The sequence below is a fragment of the Typopeltis vanoorti genome, chromosome 7 (genome assembly GCF_054136105.1).
Source record: "Typopeltis vanoorti isolate ZY-2024b chromosome 7, IOZ_Tvanoo_1.0, whole genome shotgun sequence".
Taxonomy (NCBI): Eukaryota; Metazoa; Arthropoda; class Arachnida; order Uropygi; family Thelyphonidae; genus Typopeltis; species Typopeltis vanoorti.
The window spans coordinates 96483348-96508679 of NC_143555.1; the positions used below are offsets into that span (position 1 = coordinate 96483348).

General features: G+C 36.4%; 1 protein-coding gene across 2 annotated transcripts in view; it reads left to right on the forward strand.

Moving 5' to 3' along the window:
* LOC150104885 (uncharacterized) overlaps positions 1-25332 on the forward strand; it is a 162794-nt gene that overhangs the window by 118175 nt on the left and 19287 nt on the right. For both annotated transcript variants that reach the window (XM_090395396.1, XM_090395395.1), the window contains one exon: positions 6067-6278. In XM_090395396.1, the coding sequence (XP_090251522.1) occupies positions 6067-6278 (212 nt within the window). The remainder of the gene's footprint in view (positions 1-6066; positions 6279-25332) is intronic.

The following is a 25332-nucleotide window of genomic DNA, read 5'->3' on the forward strand; positions in this document are numbered from 1 at the left end:
AGTAGGAAATGATTGTGAGACATACAAAAATATTTTGGGAAAATTTGGAGAAAAGAGCAAAGCTAATAATAATGGCAAATATCTGTTGGATTTCTGCTCAGGACATGGACTGGTTATTACTAACACCATGTTCCAACATAAAAATGTGCACAAATTCACATGGAGAGAAGAGGCTAGGAATAAGAAAAGTCTCATTGACTATGTTATTGTTGATAGTGATGTTTTCTCCCTGGTGCAGGACACCAGAGTGTACAGAGGATTTGAAATTGGAAGTGATCACTATTTAGTCTTGAGCAGAATAAAATTGAATTTCATATTGAAAAGAATAACATGTAAGAAAGTTTTAAAGCGAATGAAAGTTGAGCAGCTCTCAGATGTGAACTGTAGACTAAAATACAGAAATATTATTGAAAAGAAAATGAAAGAGTTTGAGAACAGGAATCAAACCTTGGAGATTCAGTAGCAAACGCTGAAGGAAACATTGATTGATTCTGCCAGAGAGGCATGTGGTGAGGTTGTGTGCAAGGATAAAAAAATCAGAACTCCCTGGTGGACACAGGAAGTTAAAGAGGCAGTGAAGGAAAAGAAGAAAGCATATCAAAAGTTTCTGGCAAATAAGTCAGCTTTTACTCTTACAGAATACAGAGACAAATGTAAGAAAGCTAAACAGTGTGTAAAACTAGCTAAACAAAAGTCATGGGAGGACTTTGGCAAGAATATAGAAAATAAATATCAAGAAGGTGGCAAAATATTCTGGAGGTTGTTGAAGAAGCTTAGGAATGGAGGAAAGAGTGCTGTAAAAGGAATTAGAGATGATAAAGGTGAAATGAAAACAGGAGAAAAAGATATCCTTGAAGTATGGAGTAATTACTTGGAAAAACTGCTAAATGAAACAAGGAATGATGACAGCACAGTGATAAAAAACACTGACCAGGCATGCAGTCAGGAATACATATCCATACTTGAAGTAGAAAAAGCCATCAAATGCTTGAAATGTGGAAAGGCAGCAGGAGTAGATGATATTCGACCAGAAATGCTGAAGTATGGTGGTATAAGAGTCTTACAGTGGCTGCACTGCATAGTTCAGAAAGCCTGGACAGAGGGATGAATTCCCGATGATTGGAGTAGAGCTCTCATAGTACCCATATATAAAAAGGGAAATAAAACTGAATGTGAGAATTACAGAGGTATTTCCCTACTGAGTGTTCCTGGCAAGATCTATGCAAGTATACTTGAGAAACGGTTGAGAAGAATTGTGGAAGAAAAGCTTGGTGAAGAACAAGCTGGATTCAGGCAAAATAGAGGCTGTCAGGATCAGATCTTTACTTTACGACAAATAGTCGAGAAAGCATGGGAATATAACAAAGATCTGTATTTAAGTTTTGTCGATTTGGAAAAGGCATATGACAAGGTGCCAAGAGAGAAGTTATTCAATACACTGCAGTTATATGGTGTCAATGGGGCATTATATCAAGCAATACTTAGTCTTTATTTGAGTTGTAAGTCAGCAGTTAGAATTGAAGGAAGTACAGGAAGATGGTTTAATGTTAAATCTGGTGTGAGACAAGGATGTACATTATCCCCTCTGTTATTCATTATCTATATGGATCACATTATGAAGGAATGTGGTATTAAACCTGATATCAAAATTGGAGATGTTAATGTCAGCCCTTTGCTTTATGCGGATGATGTTATACTTCTAAATAAATCCGCTACAAGTCTGCAAGATTCTCTGACTAAATTGAATAGCTGTTGTAATAGATATGGTATGAAGGTCAGCAATAAAAAGACAAAGACAATGAAAATATTCAGAATCATTGAAAATGTCAACTGTGTTGTGAATGGAGAACCTGTGGAACAAGTAAAACATTTCAGCTACTTAGGCACAATTTTTACTGAAGATGGTAAACTAAATATAGAAATAGACAACAGAATCAGCAAAGCTGGTATCGTGGGAAGTCAATTGAATAAATTCATATGGAATAAGAAAGAAATTAGTCGGAACACTAAATTAGCTGTATACAAGACAGTGTTGAAACCAATTTTAACTTATGGATCTGAGAGCTGGGTCAGAAGTAAAACACTTGACCAAAGACTAGAGACCGCAGATATGAGAGTCCTGAGAAAGATTAGAGGCATGAACAGATGGCATCAATGGCAATATCATATTAAAAATGAGGATATTAGGAAAGAACTTGACATTGTCAGCATCCAGGAATGCGTTAGCAGAGATAATCTCAGATGGTATGGTCACTTGAATAGAATGGGAGAGGAAAGATTAGCAAAACAAGTGTTCTCTGCCAGGTTGGCAGGAAAACGACCCAGAGGAAGACCAAGATATAGGTGGATTGATACGGTACAAAGAGCCTTAGACGATAGAAATATAAAATCTGATAATGTTGGAGTCTTGACAAGTAACAGACTGATTTGGAGGAAAATTGTAGATAGGAAGTTAGTAATGATGTAATTTTTTCATGTAGTACTGTCATATCCTGTCCACCCCTTGAGGGTACATGGCAGGAATTTGATGATGATGATGACATCTGTAACCTATATAGCATTCAGAACATGACAGAACTCTAATATGAAAATCCTAAGATAATAGAACTGTAGAGATGCATTTGATGCTGTTCACTGTAATTTTTTTTTTATCCTTCCTTCCTATATTATTATACTGATTATATTAAAAAAAATATTTTATTTAATTATTTTAATTTATTGTGTCTATTTTTCTCACCAGAAATCAGGCAAGTGTTAATGGTTAACAAATGTTGAATGTTATCGCTACTTTTTCTTTGATCATATTGTCCAAATGTAACATCGTATACTTATTTAGTAAGATCTTACCTGTTATTATCTTCTTTGTCTCAGTAATGCCAGTTTTGTTTGTGGTACTTTTATATTCTTCTGTAAGTTTAATTTCTTTTCCATTAATACTCCTTATATTGATTGTTCTTTAGTTCTTCTGACATTGAGTTTGTCTTCTAGATATTGAGTCTGAGTATGTTCCAGTAGCTTACTTTTCCCTGTTTGTCCTGGTTCCCTGACAAAATATACCTGTGACCTTGTTTAATTGGCATTTCTCAGCTGGCATGAAATCTCATCATGCTATGCCATCATATATATTTGTAGTTCAAGCTGATAGAGAATACAGTTTGGTTGGCTTAGTCCCAGATTGCTAGCCCATCCTGTTTGTTCAGTATCCACTGATTAGGTTAGAAACCCTAGAATGTTATGTACTTAATAGGAAGCAAGTGGCATATGTTCCATGAAGCAAGATGGAATCTGCAGTAAAGTTCTTGGAAATACATTTCCAAGATCTTTACTGCAGAGTACATTTGAACAGTTCTTTGAACTGTTCAAATGTACTCCTATTGTCAAAGGGATTATCTTCATGTCCATTCAGCAAATGAAGAACAGATGCTTTTCATGAATCTTGATTGCAAGAAGATATGCAAGTATAATAATATAGTGATCTGAGGATTTTGAGAGGTAAGGCAGGACTGAATGAGTGAATGACTGCATGAGTAGAAACTAATATATAAAAAAAAAAAGAAAATGAAACTGCTACATAAGAACTTCCCATATAATCAAGTGAAACAAGAACTTTTAGCTGAATGCTGTTAATAGATATGTATTGTATTTCAAGTTATCCATCAGAAATGAATTTAAAGGTGATTCTGAGAGTTAGAGTTTTCTGTGAGCTCAGAAACAACACCTAATCATTCCAAAGATCTTTGGAATGACTAGGTGTTTGAAATTTAACTGACTTTAATTTCTTTAGACCATTTGCAGAGATCCTTCATAAGCTTGTTTTGTTTGTGTGGTCCAATTTGGGTCAACACTAAATTCTGTAGGTTGGTATTCTGTAGTAATTACTGTGAATTACCTTTGTCAACTTTAAACATTGTTGTCTTTATTGTTGTAAATATCCTTTAGTACTGCAACTCCTTAATTCTTAATAAATTTGTTTAATTCTACCATCCAGTAAAATTAAGCATAACGTACAACAGGGTTTCTCAAACTGTGTTCCGTGGAAGGTAAATAGGTGTTCCACGAGAAGTTCTGGAATTTGTCAGCACAAATTAATTTAATGATGGTTTAATTGATGTTTAATTAGTTATTAATAATAAATTATCAATTATTTAATTAATAAAATCAGCTAAATTATCAATTAATTATTAATTAATACATTACAAAATAACCAAGGTGTTCCGTGAAACTTTCAGGATTTGTGAAGTGTTCCGTCGTCGAAAAAGTTTGAGAAACCCTGACCTACAACATTATAGAACATACATGACAATAAAGACATCAAATTATGTACATCATATTTACAATTTATATTTCTAATTTGCCAACAGTATGTCGCTGCTTCTTTGCAATATTCCAGTTTTGTTTGCCTGATAAATGCAAATATTTAAAGATCAGTATTTTGTATTTGCAGCTGATACATTCATATGAGTAATTAGTTTTATGTGCATTTCTCACAAATGCATAAACATCTAAGAGTCATCTTGTCCTATCTGTACATAAATTATTGCATGAGGTCCTTTATAAAATTGTTGATTTTGTTTGCTTGGTCCACGTTAGGTCAACACTCAATATAGCCCACTAGGGGGTACCTTTAGGACTCTAGGAACAACAGTAGTTTTCTCTCTTCTGCCTCATTTGCTTTTTGTAGTGTCTGCATGCACGTGTCATAGTTGTATGTTCCCATGAAGGTGGCAATGTGACATTGCCGAAATATAAGAGGTATTTATTAAAGTTACTTTTAATTAATATTCAAATATACATTGTAAATTCCTTAAATAATTTAATAGTCAACAATTTTGTAGATTGGTGTTCTGTTGATATTCAAATTCAGTATCTGAAATCCTTGAATTTGTTAAGTCATTGTAATTTTTGTTTGTTAGAGCATTTTCAGGGGCATAAAGGGATAAAATGTGTCAAAATTATATTGCAGTAACTCCATTCTGTTCAATTGGAATTTAATAGAATATGGATTTTAGAGATATGTACTCAAGGATGTCTGTGTTTCAGTTGGTGCATTTTTATTAAAAAAAATTAGAAAAATGATTCAGCTGGATGGAATTAACGAAATTTACTATTTTGGATGTCTTATTAAATTTTGTTGTTTCAGTTTTAATTTCCAATTTGTAGTGGAAAATTAGGCAAAACAGATGTGTCCACAGCATGAGGTAAATCAAAAACAAGTTGAAGTTTAATAAAATGCAATTTAATTTGACATTTGGATTTTTAGAATTACTACTACTACTTGATAGTTTGATAATGTCACTTTCTTGCAGACATCATGATAATGAAAACAATAGAAATATTGATAGTTGAAGATGTTACTCTACATAGTTTAATTGACCTAAAGTTATACTACTGGAGTCCATTTTTGTTTGTGTATGCTTCAAAATCTTGCAGTGATTTCCATTGTTAAACCAGTTCTATGTTTTAAGACTAAAAAAATTCCGTTATTAATTCCATTTTAAGTTGATAGAACTTGAAATATCAGACCATTTTTCTTGGCTCACTGATTCATTGATAATTCCTCCCTGACTTGGTGAAATTTAATGAGTTTTGATATTTATGATATTAATTTGATTAGCTTCAGTTGGACCATTTTAATGACAAAATTAGGAAAAATAAGAAATGGCTCTAGGCTCAATTATTTTGTTAACAAGAATCACTATCCAAAAATGAAATGCACCTATATTGTGATCATCTGTTATTTTCTTTCTTTGGATATGAAATTAAAGAATTAAAGCTATTATGCTCTAACCTCATGTCCTCAAGTAACTAATGAGGAATTATGTTTGTTTATATACAACAGCATATGGATATACTATGTACAGTGATATTTTATTAGAATTTTTACAAAATTTCATTACAATTTTAAGGTATGGTATGGTATTTATATTACTGTATAAATAGTAATACATACTGAAAATTGCAGTTTTATTTTTAAAGCCATTCTGTTGTGAATGATCATTATCTAGAAAGTATTGCTTTGTGGCTAATTCTCATTTGCTATAGTGTGGACACAATTCTTTCTTTCAGGAAGAGGCATGTAAAAAGTGCTTTGAAGAGGTGATTGACAACCTTTGTATTATTTTTGACTTAAAAGACTTTGGTTTAAGTTGCATGGACTATCAACTAGTCAAGAACTTAATATGGCTTCTTAGTAAACATTATCCAGAGAGATTGGGAATTTGCCTTATCATCAATTCTCCAGCAATTTTTTGTGGGTGCTGGGCTATAATTAGGCAATGGTAAGTTTGCATAGCAGCAGATAATTTGTAATATAATTCATAAAGTAGGATAAATAACACAGTACTATTGTATTATGTTTTGTAACATCCTGTGTGTGTGTGTGAGAGGTAGATATAAAAACATAAAATGAATTAGATAAGAGGAGTATTCGAGCAAAAGAGTTGGTAACGGTAATTGGCATGAATGATTTGTAATAAGAAGAATGTAAGGAGGTATGTTATGAGGTGTTAAGGAGAGTGAAAGATAATGGCATGGTAAGTAACGTAGTTGCCCAGATATGGTAATGATAAGTTGAGAAGGCAAGCAAAGATTTTGAATGATATTCTAGCAGAGTTAATTTTGTGAATATGTGGGATGAGTTTGAGGGGCAGATAGAGCTGTATAAAAGAGATGGGCTACATTTGAATGGATTTGATGTGAGTCGGTTGGAGAAACTGTTACTGCAAGAGAGAATGACTGAAGTGAATGAAACATGAGGAAGCAAGAGATGTTGTGGAAGAGCAGGAGTGTAAGGTAGGCAAGTTTGTGAATGAGAGAAAAGGAACACAAAGTGGACAGGGGAACAGCGTGTGAAAGTGTAGATAATAGGTTCAGGAGTAGATGTGTGATTGTGCAAGAAAGGATTAAGATAGTCAAGGATGTGGGGATGACATTTAGTTCTGGTGGGGGGGGTAATATTGGTGATGATAGATAGGAATGGACAGTAAGGGAGAGTGAGTGGATAAGTCATATCTGAGAAGTGGGGTTAGTGGGACTTGTTATAGAAACAGAAATGAGCTACTTTATGTTTACAAATGCTAGAAGTATTCAAAACAAGGGGAATGAAATTGTAGCATTTATAGAGTTCATTCACCTAAAAATTGTTAGTATAAATGAGACATGGTTGAACAAGGATGACATTCTGACAGGAATGGAGATGGAAGGATATGTAGTCTTTCATGAAGACATAGCAAAAAGAGGAGGAGTGTTATTGATGATGGCAGAGGAGTTGGGCCCATCTAAGGTGGAGATGCAAGGAGCAAATACTGACAGTGGTTTTGAAGCTGTATGGTGTGAAGTGGGGTTGGACAGGATGAAATGTTTAGCAAGGTGTTGCTATAGACCTGGTAATGTGGAAGGCAGTGAGAAAAAAATGTTTAGACACATTGGTATGGCTAATAAGAAAAGGGTGATCATTATGGGTGATTTCAATTATGGTAATATAGAATGGAATGAGTTTCTTGAGTTTTTAAGAAATAACTACCTTAAGCAGTACGTAACAGAGGCCACGTATGGATTGAGTGTCTGGATCATGGATTTGATTATTTCATCAGGAGATATTATTGTAAATGAAGTGTCACATTTTCCTCCAGCTGGTGAAAGTGACCATGAAGTGATAACTTGGGTTGTGGCCAGCCATATCAGTTTTGTGAGAAAGGGTTATATGTGAAACTATAGGGCAGATGATTATGGCAAGCTCAGGAGGCAGCATGCAGCAATATCATGGAATGAGGAATTGCATCGTAAGGAAATCAGTGCTGCTTGGCCTCTACTCAGATAGTATCTGGCAGAGGCAATGACTGAGTGTAATTCCAAAAGGCAGAGATTAAATAAGGTAGCATAAAATGAATGACTGAAAAGTTGAAGCATGCAATCTGGAAGAAAAAGGCGTTCTGGATGTGGCACAAGATGAGTGGCGATCAGTTACATGAGGAGTGCAAAGAGCAAGCAAAGAAAGTGACTTGCTTAGTAAGGGTAGCAAAAGTTGGTATGAGCAGCAGTTAGCAAATGATGCTAAAAGAAATCCTAGAGTTTTTTCAATATGTGGCCAGTAGAAGGAAGAACAATTATGGGAAGATGATGTTGGTCAGTGATAATGGGAGAATGATGAACACTGAGGAGGATGCAGTAGAGGTGTTTAATGAGCAGTTCATTAAAGTATTCCATCCTTGTGATTATAATATAATGCAGAACTTGAGAGCAGTGGGAATTGTGGGATGAACCAATGATGGTGAGTGAGCAGGAGGTATGAGGAATTGAGTAAGTTTGATGCCATCAAGGCCATTGGACTTGATGGTATATCACACTTGTCTTGAGGGAATGTTCCAGGAAGTTGACATTAGTTTTAACTTACATTTTCAACATGAGTCTTAGATTAGTCCAGGTTCCAAAGGAAAGATGGAAAAGTGTTCTTTTTTTTATAAAAGGAGTGATAAGACTAAGGCTTCGAATTATAGGCCAATCTGCCTTGTCTGAAGTTGTGATCAAGGTGTTGGAGAAGCTAATGAAGACATTGATTCAGAACTGAGTTGACAATAGTAGAATTCTCTTTAATGGACAGCATGGGTTTGCTAAAGGAAGATTGTGCTTCAGCAGTCTGCTTGCTTATTATAACAAGATGAATACATTGGACAAAGGAGATGCATATACAGTAGTATATTTAGATTTTGCAAAGGGTTTCGATAGATGCCACATGACAAGCTACTAGTTAAATTCGAACAGATGGAGTTGGATAGTAGATTAAGTATAAGCAAACAAAGTCTGTGCCTGAAGTATTTTCAGGACTGGGGCAACTCATATATAGAAGCTAATGACTTTACATCACTTGCCTTAGTATCCCATAATGCAAAGCACATATCCTTGCAGATGTATAATCTGGAAAGTATGACAAGCTTAGGAGTTTGATTGGTTCAGTGCCATGGCATGTACAACTGCAAGGACTAGAAGTTGATAGTGCATGGGAGGTAGTTAAGAAGTGCTTGCATGAAGCAATGGCTGACTGTATACCTAGAGTCCGAATAATAAATCAAGCAGGGGTTAAATGGATGAATAACACCATTAAGCTTGAGCTGCAAAAAAAAAGAAACAACTATGGAGGGAATTTAAGGAGAAAGGTGACCGGCAGGCACATGAACGGTATAAAGCGCAGGCCAGAAGGGTGACGAGTGTGGTAAGAAAAGCAAAAAAGGATTACGAAAGAACATTGGCCATGCAGGCTAAAGAGAATCCTAAACAGTTTTTTAGATATGTAGCAAGTAAATGGAAAAATGTACATGGCAGAATGATTTTAAAGAATGTCGATGGTAGGGAGGTAACTGAATCAGTTGAGTTACTGTCTTGAGTTCGTGAGCACTTTTTAAGAATATATCATCCAGGTGGTGACATTGCAGAAACGAATAAACCAGTAGATTATACGGGAATTGTGGTGAATGAAGTGGAGGTGAGTAGTCTATTGCATAACCTCAATGTCAATACATCTGTGGGATTGAATGGTATACCAGCTCATGTTGTACGAGAAGCAGCTAAAGAATTGTCAGTACCCTTGACCATTTTGTTTAATTTGAGTCTCGGGTCTGGGTTAGTCCCGAGCGGGTGGAAAGAGGGGAAAATAGTTCCACTGCATAAAGGTGGTTCCAAGACTGCTGTTGTAAATTACCAACCGATTAGCATATCAGGAATCATTGTCAAGGTCTTAGAGAAATTAGTCAAGAAAAGAATACAGGATTGGATAGATGAAAATGGGATATTGTATGGGAGACAACATGGTTTTGTGAAGGGTAGATCATGCCTCAGTAATTTGCTCACGTTTTATAACACAGTGATGGCTGAACTGGATAGGGGTAATGGGTTTACAGTGATACTACTGGACCTTGCCAAGGCCTTTGATAGGATACCACATGGAACCCTAATCAGTAAACTGGAGCAGATGTGCGTGTGGACAGACTTATGTGGAATTGGAAGCCAACAACGGTCTGCCCTTCCTGGATACACTTATCACACGTCTTCCAGATGGTTCCTTATCATTTTCAGTTTTTAGAAAACCCACACATACAGGTAGATACTTACACAAACAATCACACCATCATCCCTCTCAACAATATGGCATGTTAAAAACGTTAACCCATAGAGCGAGAGCAATCTGTTCCAATGACAAGGCTCTTACTGCTGAACTGACTCACTTACTCCACACCTTCTTGGCCAATGGCTACAATCCACATAAAATAAACAAAATACTAAACACTCTTAAGAAACCCCTCCCACCATCCACCACAGAGAACTACAACAAAACAGTCACCATCCCTTACATTAAAGGCACATCCGAAAAGATCTCAAGAATTCTCAATAAACATAAACTACGCACTACATTCAGACCATGTAGCAAATTAGCTACCCTCATGTGCTCACCCAAGGACAGCATTCCTCCTTTATCACATCCAGGAGTCTACCAAGTACCCTGCTCATGTAATCAAGCCTACTACGGTCAAACAGGAAGAACTGTGAACATCCGCATCAGCAAACATAAAAGATATGTCAGGAATTATCATTATGGGAAGTCGGGCCTAGCAGACCATGCTCTGGATACCCCTGCACACAGAATCAACTGGAAAAACACAAAAGTACTACACAGAAACCCGTATAAATCAGAGAGATTGTTCTTAGAGGTGACAGAAGCCCTAAAACACACTCCAAATCTCAACAAATATGGCTGTATTAACTTGCTGAAGATCTGGGAGACAGTCATATTAAGAAAAAACTAGCACTTTTCTAGAACTCTAGTAATATGTGATAGCTCTGTTTTTTTTTTTTTGTTTTTTTCTTCAGATAGAGGGTGCCAAAATCAGGACTCTAGTCTTTGTGTTGCTGCTACAATTTTGTTTAAGTACACCATGTTGTTATAGTCCCGCGTATTGTGACAAACAGTGTTTTTGTGCTCTGAAGATGCTGGTTATAACACCAGCGAAATATCAGCAATAAGTTAATAAATTAATTATTTACTTAGTTTCTGTGTTCTATTATATACCGTTAAAATAATAAACAACATGGAGCAGATGGGGATAGATATAGGGTTGGTGAGATGGATAGGAGGGTGGTTGAAGGAGAGATACCAGAGAGTGGTTTATTCAGGAGTGGAGTCTAAAAGACGTCTTGTGACTAGTGGAGTGCCGCAGGGCTCTGTTCTTGGACCACTGCTTTTCAATTTGTTCATCAATGATATTGGAAAGGATTTGAGAGGAAGTGTTCACTTGTTTGCTGATGATGCAAAGTTGGGTAGAGCAATTGTGAGTGCACAGGATGTCAAAATTTTACAGGATGATTTGGATAGTTTGGAGGACTGGGCTAGGAAAAATGGATGTCAATTTAATGTGGCAAAGTGTAAGGTTATGCACTTTGGGGTGAAAAGAATAGCAGCAGTATATCGCATTGGTGGAACCGTACTCCAGGAGATTGATGAGGCCAGGGATTTGGGAGTGTTGATGGATAGGGAATTGAAGTTTAGGGGGCACATTGCAAAAGTGACTAAAACAGCTCACCAAATCACTTGGCTTCTGAAAAATAATTTAACATGCAGATACAAACAAGTTGTTGTTCCTCTGTATCGAGCCTTGATAAGACCCCATCTGGACTTCTGTGCCCAGTTATGGGCACCAGGGTTTCTTCGTGATGGGGAGGAAGTGGAGAGGGTCCAGAGACGAGTGACCAAGATGATAGCAGGTCTGTGGAATGAACCTTATGAGAATAGGTTGAGGATTTGTGGGTTGCAGAAATTGGACGATAGGCGAAGGAGGGGTGATATGATTGAGACATTCAAATTACTGAAGGGTTTTTATAAGATTGATCCAGAAGATATTTTTGAAAATATGACTGGTGGTGGGAGGACTAGGGGCCATGCATGGAAGCTGGGCAAGAGCATGGTTGACAAGGGTGTTAGAGCTAGGTTTTTTACTTGGAGAGTGGTGAATGAGTGGAATAAGCTTCCAGAGTCTGTTGTGGGTGCTATGACCGTGAATGAGTTCAAGGCAACGTATGATAGATACTGTGTGAATGTTGAATAGTTGTTCTTGACATGATGTTAGGGCCTCCCTCAATGAGTCTGTCGACTCCTTGGAGTTTCCCGGAACATTAATAATAATAATAATGCTATGTATTATGGGGAGAGTCACTGCCCAGACTGGTTTCAACCTTTATTGAGGTGAAAAAGTAAAGGGTTGCTCATCATAGGCCTAGAGTAGTTAGTATATGGTGCAAGAGAGCCATTATAATGATAGCATTAGGAGAAAGAAAAGACATATAGCATGAGAGAGAGAGAAAAGGCCTCAGCTCTTTTATATCATCATATAGCCAAAGGCTATCAGTTTTCCATTTTCACCAAACTCATAGATGAACATCCAAAAGACCAATTGAAACTAAAGTGCAAGGATGACTGATACCTAGGTAGTTAGCCCCATCTGAGTTAACTGCCTTGAGTTGGCCTTCTCTGTCTGACCTAAGATTTCTCTCCAGCCCTGCAATTGACTATAAGACTACATTGAATAAAGAAGATGAAACTATTTAAAAAACCTCTCATGACAAGAATAGACAGAATTTTATCTCTCCCCCTGGTGAATATTGCATAATGTGGGTAGTCTACACCAGTGCTTCCCAAACTTCTGGATGTCAGGGCCCCCTTTGCATAAATTAAAATATTTCACGGCCCCCCTCGAAAAAAATCGTAATAGAGAGATATATTATTATAATATTTGTTGTGTTTATATTCAATACAAAACATACACAGCGAATATTGCAAAAAATCAAATGCATATATTACATTTTTTGCCTCTTACCGTTTGGTTCTGAAGACGATGCGGGCTGTTCTGGTAAAATATGAAATACTGTCCTTTTTTTTTTTTTGAGTCTGTTTCTGCTTCTTCTGATTGTTCGCGGGATTTTTTTTAAATTTTTTATCAGGCACTTATCCATCTCAGGGTTAAATTTTTTAACGTAGAATAGATCAAATAATATCACCACTTACCGATACTGGCACACCGCAGACTGATAACATGAAATTAGTGAATATTACCTGAATAAGGGAATCCCCGGACCAAGAACATTTTTCTCTTTTGTGACTTTTCTCCCTTTACAGTAATTAAGCCTAACGCGAAACAGACAGCAAAGGCAGGTTATTAAAACGTGCATATGGATTGGTGCGGTATTAACAAAAGATCGCGCAGCCGAAAGATAAAAGCATAGCTGACAATTGAGTTGAAATGCTAACTCTCTTCAACCGAATTCCATATGTGAAACTGCCATAACATTCATTATATATATATTACTTAGTTTTAACACTTTTACGAATTTTAACACGTTTACAATTTTAACACGTTCGATTGAATTTTATTGCTGCCTTGGGAAATCGAACTCACACATATCTAATTAATAACAATAGTTTTTAGTTAAAATACTGTGTTTGTCCATGCAATATATGGTTTTGTTTCAGTCTATATAGCATAGTTTCTGTATGAGGGGACATGTGATTCATTAATTAGTGTTTTTATCCCAGTTGTCTCTAATTGCACTATTTGTTGAGAAATATATTACACAGACTGCTCATACCTTATTCACTGGCATAATAAAAGTACTTGTTTTTATTGCCTCTGCAGTATAGTGGCTTTTAGGGAGGGGGTGTTGTTTACCACTGCAAGCGAGTAACTATGTCCCCACATGAACTTGTTTAAGCTTTTTTTTATGTGTGAAGTATATGCGAAACTTTTATTGGTAACAGAAAACTAGCTCGGATGACAGTGATAATATAAAACGAGTTTTGATATGTATATAAAGTCAATATCAACAGTCCTTGATTGATGAAAGGGACAGGAAGATTTGGAGCTTCCCTGGAGAGCTTTCGAAGTAAATACAATTAACCACTGCTTTGAAATGAAACATGAATAAGCAATATTTACTAATATTCATTAAGCGCCGAAATACGCAGCACCAATGTGTGAATTTTTCCATTAAAATATAAAAAATAACAAAAAAAGAAATAATAAATAATAAAAGTTAAAATAAGTTTCTTTTAAAATGAAAAAAATCTACTTAGTCTTAAAACATTTTAAATTTCTTTTCATTATTTCACGGCCCCTAAGGGGGCCGCGGCCCACAGTTTGGGAAGCGCTGGTCTACACCATCTAGTTATAAATTTGATATCTCCTAGAATGCTTCTTTCTAAATACAAAAATCGTCTGACTGAACAATAAAATTTCCACAATACAATATTATAAAGCATTTGGATGTCATATTGCTGCTTTTCAAATCCATGTTTCTTTCTAACCTTCCATAAATGATATTTTAATTCATTAATTATAAAAATCAATATTCTCCTCCCATTTCTTATAGGTGGTGGATATTACAAAAAAAAAAAGAGGTAATGAGGGGTTAGTCTGTTGTAAGTAATGGAATGACCAATATATTACATAATCTGTTCCAAATTTGCAGAGCAAGAGGGCAACTGTAGAATTCATGTTCTACTGTTTCCAATTGGTAACATATGTCATAGATTGGATCTCCAATGTTGAAATACCTCCATTTGATGTTGTTGACTGGAAGGCAGCCATATGCAATTCTCCAAGCAAGATCCCTCCTGTTAGGGTATCCTTGGAACTTCCACAAATTGTGAAACAAAGTATTGTTGTCAGTACCCAACTGTGGAATTTCTCAGTCAAAGAGATTAAAATTTGGTATAAAGAAATCTTTACTTTATTTTAATGGAAAGAATGTCAATGCCAGTTTTTTTTAACAGTCTTCAAGTTAAGCACCAAATGTTATAGTATTCTGGAACAATTTCAGCTTTTGGACCTTTACAATCATTAACTTCAAACAGGGGAAGATGAAAACCTAGGTAGTACAGGAGGGCTGCGCATGTGTGATTAGTCTGCAATATTTTATGGATTTTTGAAACTGTATTGCTTAAATAGCAGAATTTTAAAACTGGAAGCCCAAATCCTCCATGCTTCTTTGATAGTTGAAGAAATTCCTTTTTAACTTCTTGGTATCAGCTGGACCAAAAAAAATTGCACAGGCTTACTATATAATTGTTTTTCTTCAGCTTCTGTGATGTCTGTAATATTTATTATGTACAACTAAGCAAGGAAGATTATGGTTTTGAGTACTATGGCTTTAGAAGAAAAGGAAAGTAGCCCTATTTTCCAGTCTTCTAACTTTTCTAGATTCTTGTATATAAGTTCTTGGACTGGTAATAAGTGGAGAACGGAATTCCAAGTATAATGGAATTCCTAGTCCAAAAGCAATGCCTTCAGGATCCCACTTTCCAAAAACTCCTAATTTTGTCTTGTCTGCATTAATAGTTAATCCACTGATCTTGCTGAATTTTTCCAAAATACCAAAAAATATATATATGGAATCATTATCCTTCAAAGTGCCCACTACATCATCGGCATATGCTAATACCTTATTTTCCTTCATAGTTAAAGGAACTATTATTCCTCGCACAGTATGTGTATTGTCAACCTCCTGTAAGAATGATTCAATAACCAATGCAAAAAGCAGTGAACTAAGAAGGCAAACTTGCTTTACTCCTTTTTGAATTTTGACCAGGTCTGACATGAATTGGCATAGGCTCTTTTGATAACGGATAGCAGCTTTTTTTTAGCTTCACCAATTTGCTGGAGGATTTGGAATAAAAAGGGATGCTGGACATTATCAAATGCTTGAGTAAGGTCTACTCACAGCACTGCCATCGACTGCTTTTTCGTGTTAACTAAGTGGATTAGATCACATAGCAGAAATAGATTAAAATCTACTGCTCAACCTGGTACTCCATACACCTGAGCGCATTTAATTATGTATCTCATTCCCGCTTTGCACCTGTTATTGATAATGTGGAAAAATATCTTGTAGTCAGTATTAGATAGAGAAATACTCGTATTGAAATGATTATTTTACTTATTAATAAAATAACAACTGACGTTTCAACCCCTGTGTGTTGAGGTAATCATCAGAACAATACATATGTATATGAAAACAAGCTACATGTGCTTGTACTCTACCAAGGTAAATTAAATCTACACTGTTAATTGATCTTTTACTTAGCCTGACCTCTAGTGGCAAAAAAAAAAAACAATAAACCCTGCTAAAGTCCTCCTGTAATAAGCTTTTCTTCAGGATTTGTACAGTTCAGGTTGCTATTGAATGTTAAAAAAAAATTCACCAAGTATTACTTTTATTGAGATTTTTTCTTTGGCTTCTTCTGGTTGCTATAATGGTTGCAAATGGGTCTTCCACATTCTTGGAATGGTTAGACCGTCATTTTTGTTCAGGTTAGGATTGCGTTTGAGCATTTCACTTGCTTCTTTAATTTCCCTCTCGAACCAGGTTTTGGTGTGGTGTAGGGACTTGGTATCTTTCCAATCAATTCTGTGGTATGTCTGGAGTACATGGTCTGAAAGGCCAGTTTTTCCAAAATGGAGGTATTTAATGTGTCATTTGTGTTTGTCCTTCCTAATTGGGATGGTTTGCCCTGTTTCCCCTCTATATGATAAGTCACAAGTGCATTGTATTTTGTAAACTCTTGGGTGGGCTAGGTGTGGAAGAGGGTCTTTGGAAGAACTGAGTAGTTTGTCGGGGGTTTAAAGGTGGTTTCGATGTTGTATTTGTGTAGTATTCTGTCTATTTTTTCCGAATGCCTCTAACGTAAGGAATGGCAATGGCATTCATGAAATCTTTTTTGTTTTTAGGGTATTTTTACCTCTGGATCTTGTGAATAGTTTTTTTACTGCATCCGTTTTTTTATAAATGTATGGTTGATGATTCGTATTCCTAGTTTATAGCTTGCTCATTTGTACAAATAGTTTGAGCGCTGTGTTTAAGGGTGCTTATGACACCTAGTTTTTGTGTTGGGTGGTGGTAAGAATTTTTGTGTATTTACTGGCCTGTGTGTTGTAGGTTTGTGGTAGACTGAGAAGGAGAGAGAGTGCCCAAGAGGAAGACGGGTGACAAGTATGTCTAGGAAAGGAAAAGATTGTTTTTTTCTATTTCAATGGTGAATTGGATACGTTTGTGTTGTTGTTTGTTCGGGTGGCTAAGGAATGTATTTAGTGCTTCGCAGCCATTGGACCAAATGGCGAAAATATCATCAACATATCGGAGCCGAATTTTGGGCTTTAGGCACGCTGATCTATTTGCTCAAAGTCTTCCATATAAAAGTTAGCTATTGGGGCAGGAGGTGGGGGGGGGAGGTGGTGAGCCCATGGCTGTACCTTCTTTTTGAAGGTAAAAATTGTTTTGCCACACGAAATATCTAGAGCGGATAACGTGGGCAAAGAGAGCCGTGATGTCGTATGGAAATATGTTCTGTAGGAGCATAATAGTATCATTGATTGGGACATTGATGAAAAGGGCCGTTATGTCAAAGCTGAGTAATCAATCTTGGTGATTGAGTGTAATGTTTTTAATTTTGCTTATGAAATGATGTGCATTTTTTATGTAGGAAGGGGAATGATCTTTTTGGCTAAGTGGTAATTCGGGCTGTTTATTCCTTCAACAATCAGATGTAGCAGCATGTTTGTTTTGTGTATTTTTGGCAGGCCGTAAATTCTGGGCATGGGCATGATGAGATATTAGTTTTTTGGTAGTTAATTCTTTCCATGTGTTAATGGATTTAAATAATTCAGTTGTTTTTTCCTTTTTGATACATTTCATGGGGTTGTAGTTTACAATTTGGTAGGTGTTGTGGTCCGATACCAAATGGTTCATTTTTTCTATGTAGGTTGTTCGATCTAAAACAACAGTAGCATTCCCTTTATCTGCTTTTGTGATTATAATGTCCTTATTTTTCAGTAATTTGATGGCCAGTTTTTTTTAATAATTTGCTGCTTAGTTTTTTGTTTGAGTTTGGTATGCAAGATGTTTCCATATGTATTTTGTCAGCTAGATTGGTAGGGAGGGATCTTAGACCCCTCTTGATATGATAAATGATATCCAGTTTGTTTACTGACCTCGGCACAATGGCATAGTTTAGGCCTTTTTCCAGTAGTGAGAGTTCACCTTGAGTGAGGTTGTAGTTTGATTTGTTAATAACCAGGCCATGGTGGTTGGTTGCTCCTAACTTCGTTTGTGATTTGGCTGCTCCTTGTGATGTCTGTTTGTGATTGGCTGTACCTTTGGTTATGGCATTCTGATTGTCTTGTGCTTTCTTGCTGTTTTAGTGCTTGGAACATCTTTATTAATTTTTCCTTGTTTTTGGGTAATAGGTACTTGGCTGCGTCATCTGTGATCTTGTCTAAAATATCCCACATTTCAGGATTAACATAGCTAGATAGCTCTAATTTTAGTTGTAAAACATTGGCTTGGACAGATGCTAAGTTTTTTCATGCCACGTGGATTTGTTCCCTTAACAATGCTTTTCCAACCAGGCATAAACACAGAACGCTTTAGCTGATGTAATCTTCTTTTTTAGTTTAATGCAGTTATGTATTAAATTGCTGTCTCTACATCGTTTCAGAAAGGCCAGTCAATTAATTAACAAGAAAACACGTATCTTTAGCTTACCATAGAGGCTGCACTGCTTGTGGATAAAATCTCCATGGATTATGATGAATCTTTCGGTTACACGGTAACATATTTACGAATTTAGGAACACAAAACACGTGTTGAAATGATTACTTTAGTTATTATTAATAAAATAACAATTAACATTTAGACCCCTGTATTGAGGTCATCATCAGAAAAATGCATGTGTATATGAAAACAAGCTACATGCTTTTGCACTCTACAAAGGTAAATTGAATCTACGCTGTTAATTGATCTTTTACTTACCCTGACTTCTAGTGGTAAAAAAAAAAAATCCCACAATAAACCTAGCCAAAGTCCTCCCGTACTAAGCTTTTCTTCAGGACTTGTACAGTTCAGGTATTGAATGTTAAAAAAAAATTCACCAAGTCTTCTTGTATTGACGGCATACAAGAAAAGTAAAGTAATCATTTCAACATGTGTGTTTTGTGTTCCTAAATTCGTAAATATGAATGCTGATCACCATGTAACCTTAAAAGAAAGAGTGATCATAATCCATGGAGATTTGACCCACATGCAGTGCAGCCTCTACGTAAACTAAAGATATGCGTTTCCTTGTTAATTAATTGACTAGCCTTTCTGAAACGATGTAGAGACAGCAACTTAATGCCCAACTGCATTAAACTAAAAAAGAAGTTTACATCAGCTAAAGCGTTCCGTGTTTATGCCTGGTTGGAAAAGCATTGTTAAGGGAACAAATCCACGAGGCATGAAAAAACTTAGCATCTGTCCAAGCCAAAGTTTTACAACTAAAATTAGAGCTATCCAGCAATGTTAATCCTGAAATTTGGGATATATTAGACAAGATCACAGATGACACGGCCAAGCACCTATTACTCAAACACAAGGAAAAATTAATAAAGAAGTTCCAAGAACTAAAACAGCAAGAAAGTACAAGACAATCAGGATGTCATAAGCAACGGAGCAGCCAATCACCCATAAACAAAGTTTGGAGCAACCAACCACCATTTGACCACGGTCTGTAACAAATCAAACTACAACCTCACCCAAGGTGAACTCTCGCTACTGAAAAAAGGCCTAATCTATGCCATTGTGCAAAGGTCAGTAAACAAACTGAATATAACATTTATCATATCAAGAGAGGTTTAAGATCCCTCCCCACCAATCTAGCTGACAAAATACATGTGGAAACATCTTGCATACTAAACTCAAACAAAAAACTAAGCAGCAAATTAAAAAAAAACGGAAAAACTGGACGTCAAATTACTGAAAAATTAGGACATTATAATCACAAAAGCAGATAAAGGGAATGCTACTGTTGTTTTAGATCAGACAACCTACATAGAAAAAATGAACCATTTGGTATCGGACCACAACACCTACCAAATGATAAACTACAACCCCAGAAACGCATCAGAAAGAAAAAAACAACTGAATTATTTAAATCCATTAATACATGGAAAGAAGAAGCTACCAAAAAACTAATACCTCGTTATGCCCCTCACCCAGAATTTACGGCCTGCCAAAAATACACAAAACAAACATGCTTCTACATCTGATTGTTGAAGGAATCAACAGCCCAAATTACCATTTAGCCAAAAAATTAGTGGGCACACTCTAGGAATTGGTAGATCGTTCCCCTTCCTACATAAAAAAAAAATGCACATCATTTCATAAGCAAAATTAAAAACATTACAATGACCAAGATTTATTACTCAGCTTTGACATAACTGCCCTTTTCACCAATGTCCCAATCAATGATACTATTATGCTGCTACAGAACATATTTCCACACGACATCCCCGACCCTCTTTGCCCACATACTCTGCTCTAGATATTTCGTGTGGCAAAACAATTTTTAATCTTCAAAAAGAAGGTACAGCCATGGGCTCACCCCCCCCCCCACCCTTCCTGCCCCAATAGCTAACTTTTATATGGAATACTTTGAGCAAAAAGATCTAGAGTCAGCATGCTTAAAGTCCAAAATTTGGCTCTAATACATTGATGATATTTTTGCCATTTGGTCCCATGGCTGCGAAGCACTAAATGCATTCCTTAGCGCCACCCGAACAAACAACGACACAGACTGATCCAATTCACCATTGAAATAGAAAAAAGCAACTCTCTTCCTTTCCTAGACACACTTGTCACCCGTCTTCCCCTTGGCTGTCTCTCTCCTTCTCAGTCTACCACAAAACCTACACACACAGGCCAGTAAATACACAAAAATTCTTACCACCATCCAACACAAAAACTAGGTGTCATAAGCACCCTTAAACACAGCGCTCAAACTATATGTTCAAATGAGCAAGCTTTAAACCAGGAATAAGAGATCATCAACCATACATTTATAAAAATGGATACAGTAAAAAACTATTCACAAGATCCTCTGCAGAGGCAAAAATATCCTAAAAACAAAAAAGATTTCATGAATGCCATTGACATTCCTTATGTTAGAGGCAGTTGGAAAAAATAGACGGAACACTATACAAATACAACATCCCTTGACAAAATTAAGATACCTACTCAGTTCTTCCAAAGACCCTCTTCCACACCTAGCCTACCCAAGGGTTTACAAAATACAATGTACTTGTGACTTATCATACATAGAAGAAACAGGGCGAACCATCCCAATTAAGAAGGATGCACACAAACGACACACATTAAATACCTTCATTTTGGAAAAACCAGCCTTTCAGACCACGCACTCCAGACATACCACAGAATTGATTGGAAAGATACCAAGTCCCTATGCTGCACCAAAACCTGGTTCGAGAGGAAATTTAAAGAAACATGTGAAATGCTCAAACACAATCCTAAACTGAACAAAAATGACGGTCTAACCATTCCAAGAATGTGGAGGACCCATTTGCAACCATTATTGCAACCAGAACAAGCCAAAGAAAAATCTCAATACAAGAAGATGGTGAATTTTTTTTAACATTCAATAGCAACCTGAACTGTACACGTCCTGATCAGTTAACAGCTTAGATTCAATTTACCTTTTGTAGAGTGCAAGCTCAATACAGAGGTCGAAATGTCAACGCGTAACCTTAAATGAAAGAGAGAGAGAGAAATAGGTCTCCCGCTTATGATTAAGGTGTGATCCCCATTAGGTTTTGGAATGGAGACAAGTATGGCTTGATACAAATTCGCTTGGTATGTGTTCTGATGAGAGAAAGAATTGAACAGTATAACTGGAATGGGAAGAATAATATCCCAGCCCTCGCAATAAAGTTCTATCCCTAGAACATCAGGTCCTGGGAATTTTCTTGTCTGGCATTCTTTATAGGCTGTGGTAACTTCAGATGGTGTAATGGGGCTGTCAAGCCCATCCTGGATATGAACAGGAAAGCCATTAATGTTCCAAGTGTTATAATTTTCGATAGTACGATTGTCTTCAAACAGAGTTTTGTAGTGTTTATGGAAGGAATCGATAATGTCTTCAGTGGTGGTGATGTCTTCACCATCAACACAAATTTGAGTGAAAGTCCTTTCTTTGCCATATTTCGTGAATTGTCTATTGAAGAACGCAGCTGAAGGACTATCTGCTAATGCTGCAGTATTCTTATTTTAAAATTTCTTTTTTCTAATTGTTTCTGCCTTTCCACTTCTATTTCTATGTTAATATTTCTAATGATGTTGCTACATTCTATTCCATTGCATTGGTTTGCTACGAACTAGCTTCTCTCTTTATATAGTCATTCAACTTTTTCTTTTGTGGAAAGCCTCTTCCTTTCTCCATTCAATCATATTCTGTTTTACTGCTTGTTTGAATTTTAACCACATATCCCATTTTCATTGTTGGAACTGGGATATGTGGTTAAAATTCAAGTTGATCGTTTTTTCCAATTTGAACAGAGGGTCCAGAATTTGGTTGAAAAGACAATGGAAATAGTGGAAGTCTCCATGATCCAGAACTGATCTCTACTTGTTCCATGCAGTGGAATTTAAGTAGAACTGGATTATGTTCTGATATGTTGATGTCAAGATGTTTTATCTGAATTATTCTATTTATAAGGGAAGAAGAGATATAAATTTGATCAAGACGGGTACCATTATCTCGATTCATGCATGTGTAAGTCTGGAGATTAGCATTGCAAATCCTCCATGTTTCTACTAGTTGAGCATTTCGAGACATGTTTTCGACTGTGCATATTCCAATTTTCCTCTCCTGGGATGTCTTTCTATTTTGTCTAACGTGAGGTTTTCAATTCCAGTCTCCAGCTGCTATGATGTAGTGGGCAGCGTATCAGTACAACTCCAGTTCTTGGAAGAATTTTCTTCTAACTCTTCTGTTGTATGGAGCATAAACATTTATCACATCCACAGTATTTCCAGTCTGTTGTGTATCTGTGCATCCCTTTGGATATTACAGAATGACCCGAGGAGGGGGAAAGAATAGGAACTCCTACTCAGCCCTGTTAAATCTTCCAAAGCTCCAATTAGAAAGTTTTTTTATATCTTTATATCTGCAGAAGTATGTTTCATGGAGAAACAAAAACCTGGTATTATGGCATAAATTTCCATATAGTTTCTTGTTTAATTTGCCTGTGAAATCCTCGTGCATTTAATGAAGCAATGCAGAAAGCAGATGCTATGGGATAGTGAAGTGTCAGTGGTAAGTTGTAGACTTACCACTGACACTTATAGATTTTGGATGAACCTGATGAGGTCTTCAATCTGTGAAGGAGCTATTGTGTAACCTGCTTCTTGTAAACGGTTTTCCAGTTTTTCACAGTTGCTTTCCAGTATTTCAATTTCAAGCCTATCGTTCTTGATTTGGAAGCTAGTTATTTTCTTATCATGTAGGTGATAATCGTACCGAGAAAACTTTGAATCAGTAAACGTTATTATATTTTCTTTAACTGTATCTCTTGGTTTTCCTTTATTAGTATGAGAGGGTTCTTCATAGTCCATAAACTCTTCTGAGTGGATCATCAAATGAAAACTCCCCTGAAGAGTTTTCATTTGATGATCCACAGCCTTCTCCATCGTTTTTTTATTACCTGTTTTTCTTTTAGATGTAGTTCTTTTTTTAAATTTTTTGTGTTTATCCTCGATTATTTTTATTCATTCATCTTTCCTTTTTGATGATCTTGTCTGCATATTCTTTTAGTTGTCTTATTTGGATCATTTCAATTTCATGCCTATCGTTCTTGATTTCGAAGCATCCCTTTGATGCTTCCAAATAATAGAAATAAAAATAATAGAAGAAACCTGTTTCTTCTCTGGCTTTTCCTTATAGAACAATTGCATGTTTTTGCATTTTGTTTTGTACCTGTTCAGTTGATATACTAGGTTCATTATTGGTAATTTCAACTGATGTTCCACCAATAATTTGACTGGCAAAGTGGTTTCTGCTGATCTGGAGTTTGGGGGCTAATTTCTAGGTGAGTTTGTCGTGCCCTTTTTGCAATTTTACCAGGTGTAGTTTGTTTAAAAGTAGTCATTACTAGATTGAATTGGAAGATCCAGGAACTCTTCATTGTGCCTCTGTGATATATATATACAGGGTGTTCGGGATAAATTTCACATATTTATAATTAATTATATTTTTCCGTAAGTTACATGTATTAACACACACTTCTCTTCATTTAAAAGTTTGGACCCTTCTTCATTCATATACAAGATGTCAGAAAGGATGGATAGCTGGAACCCACCTGAATCATGGAAGAGAATAACTTGTATCATGATGATTCGTGCCCGCCATCAAAATAAGGATATTACGACTGCTGCCCAATGCTCCCTGAATACAGTAAAAACAATCAGGCATGAACTAGAGACTTGCAATGGTGACTACGAGGATGTAGCAAGAAGAAAGATCCCTAGCAGACGATCTGATTGCGTTCGTACAGCAGAATTCCTCGCAAATCTGCAGGAACAGGTGTTGAAGAACCCTGGCATTGGAATTCGGGCTTTGTTCGTGGAATTGCTAACTGTAGTCAAGCCCTGGATAACAAGGGTAGCCAATGGTAGGCCGTATGTATGGCAGCAGGATTCGGCCCCTTGCCACACCTCTGGGAAAAGTCAAAAATGGTTGTCTGAAAATTTCTACGACTTCACCAGTCCAAATGTTTGGCCTCCAAACTCCCCAGACCTTAACCCCATGGATTATTTTGTATGGGGCGCAGTTGAAAAAGACACCAATCGCACTTCCAGTAATACAAAAGCCCAGTTAATGGATAAAATTAAAACAGTTTTTGCGGCCCTTCCCAGGGAGACTGTAGCATCAGCTTGTTCGAGGTTCCGAAGCAGAATTGAAGCTGTGATCGATGCTAATGGTGGTTATTTTGAGTAAATCTTGTTGATAGTATTGTAATTAACTCTGCCTGTAATGTTTTTTTGTCAATTCATTAAATTTAATAGATACAAAGAAGATTTTCTTTTTCCTTACGAAACTGTCAAATTTATCCCGAACACCCTGTATATATATACATACACACACAGTGTTCTAATTGGCTCTACCGATGCTCCCACTCTTTCAGCGGAGTTCTAAAAGTATTAACGCAGTGTTCAGAACTTTTGAATTTCTGACAGGATTTCGGACACTGAGTAGCAATATGAAAAATACATCATCAAATTCCTGCTGTGTACCCTCAAGGGGTGTACAGGATATGATAGTACTACATGAAAAATTTACATCATTACTAACTTCCTATCTACAATTTTCCTCCAAATCAGTCTGTTACATGTCAAGACTCCACCATTATCAGATCTTATGTTTCTATCGTCTAAGGCACTTTGTACAGTACCAATCCACATATATCT